This window comes from Opisthorchis viverrini (genome assembly GCF_000715545.1).
Source record: "Opisthorchis viverrini unplaced genomic scaffold scaffold38524, whole genome shotgun sequence".
Classification (NCBI taxonomy): domain Eukaryota; kingdom Metazoa; phylum Platyhelminthes; class Trematoda; order Opisthorchiida; family Opisthorchiidae; genus Opisthorchis; species Opisthorchis viverrini.
In genome coordinates this window covers 1-260 of record NW_008781711.1, presented here as the reverse complement: position 1 = coordinate 260, position 260 = coordinate 1, and the positions used below count along the sequence as shown (strand labels likewise).

Here is a 260-nt window from a genome sequence, read left to right as displayed (position 1 = left end):
CTTGTCGGTGCTTCATTTATCAGCTACTCACCTGTCCCATAGGGCGATGACGACGCTCGGATTATCAAAGGTCTTGAAACCTCCAAGAAACTATTAATTTCATTTGTAATGCGATCAGTAATCGGCAACAATAGAGCACCCGTTGCACGAGGCCTGTGGCGACGCTTGTAACCACGCTTTTGACATATATGACTCTCAATGGCAAATACGAAATTCAGCGTCAGATTCATATCGAACAAACATATACCAATATATCGATA

At 42.7% G+C, this 260-nt stretch overlaps 1 protein-coding gene across 1 annotated transcript; it reads right to left on the bottom strand.

Annotated features, from left to right (window-relative positions):
- Positions 1-32: 32 nt before the first annotated feature.
- On the bottom strand, positions 33-230 carry T265_16377 (hypothetical protein; the record flags this gene model as incomplete). Its single annotated transcript, XM_009180007.1, has 1 exon — positions 33-230. A coding segment is annotated over one exon (198 nt), but the record flags the coding sequence as incomplete, so codon positions are not given.
- Positions 231-260: the final 30 nt, after the last annotated feature.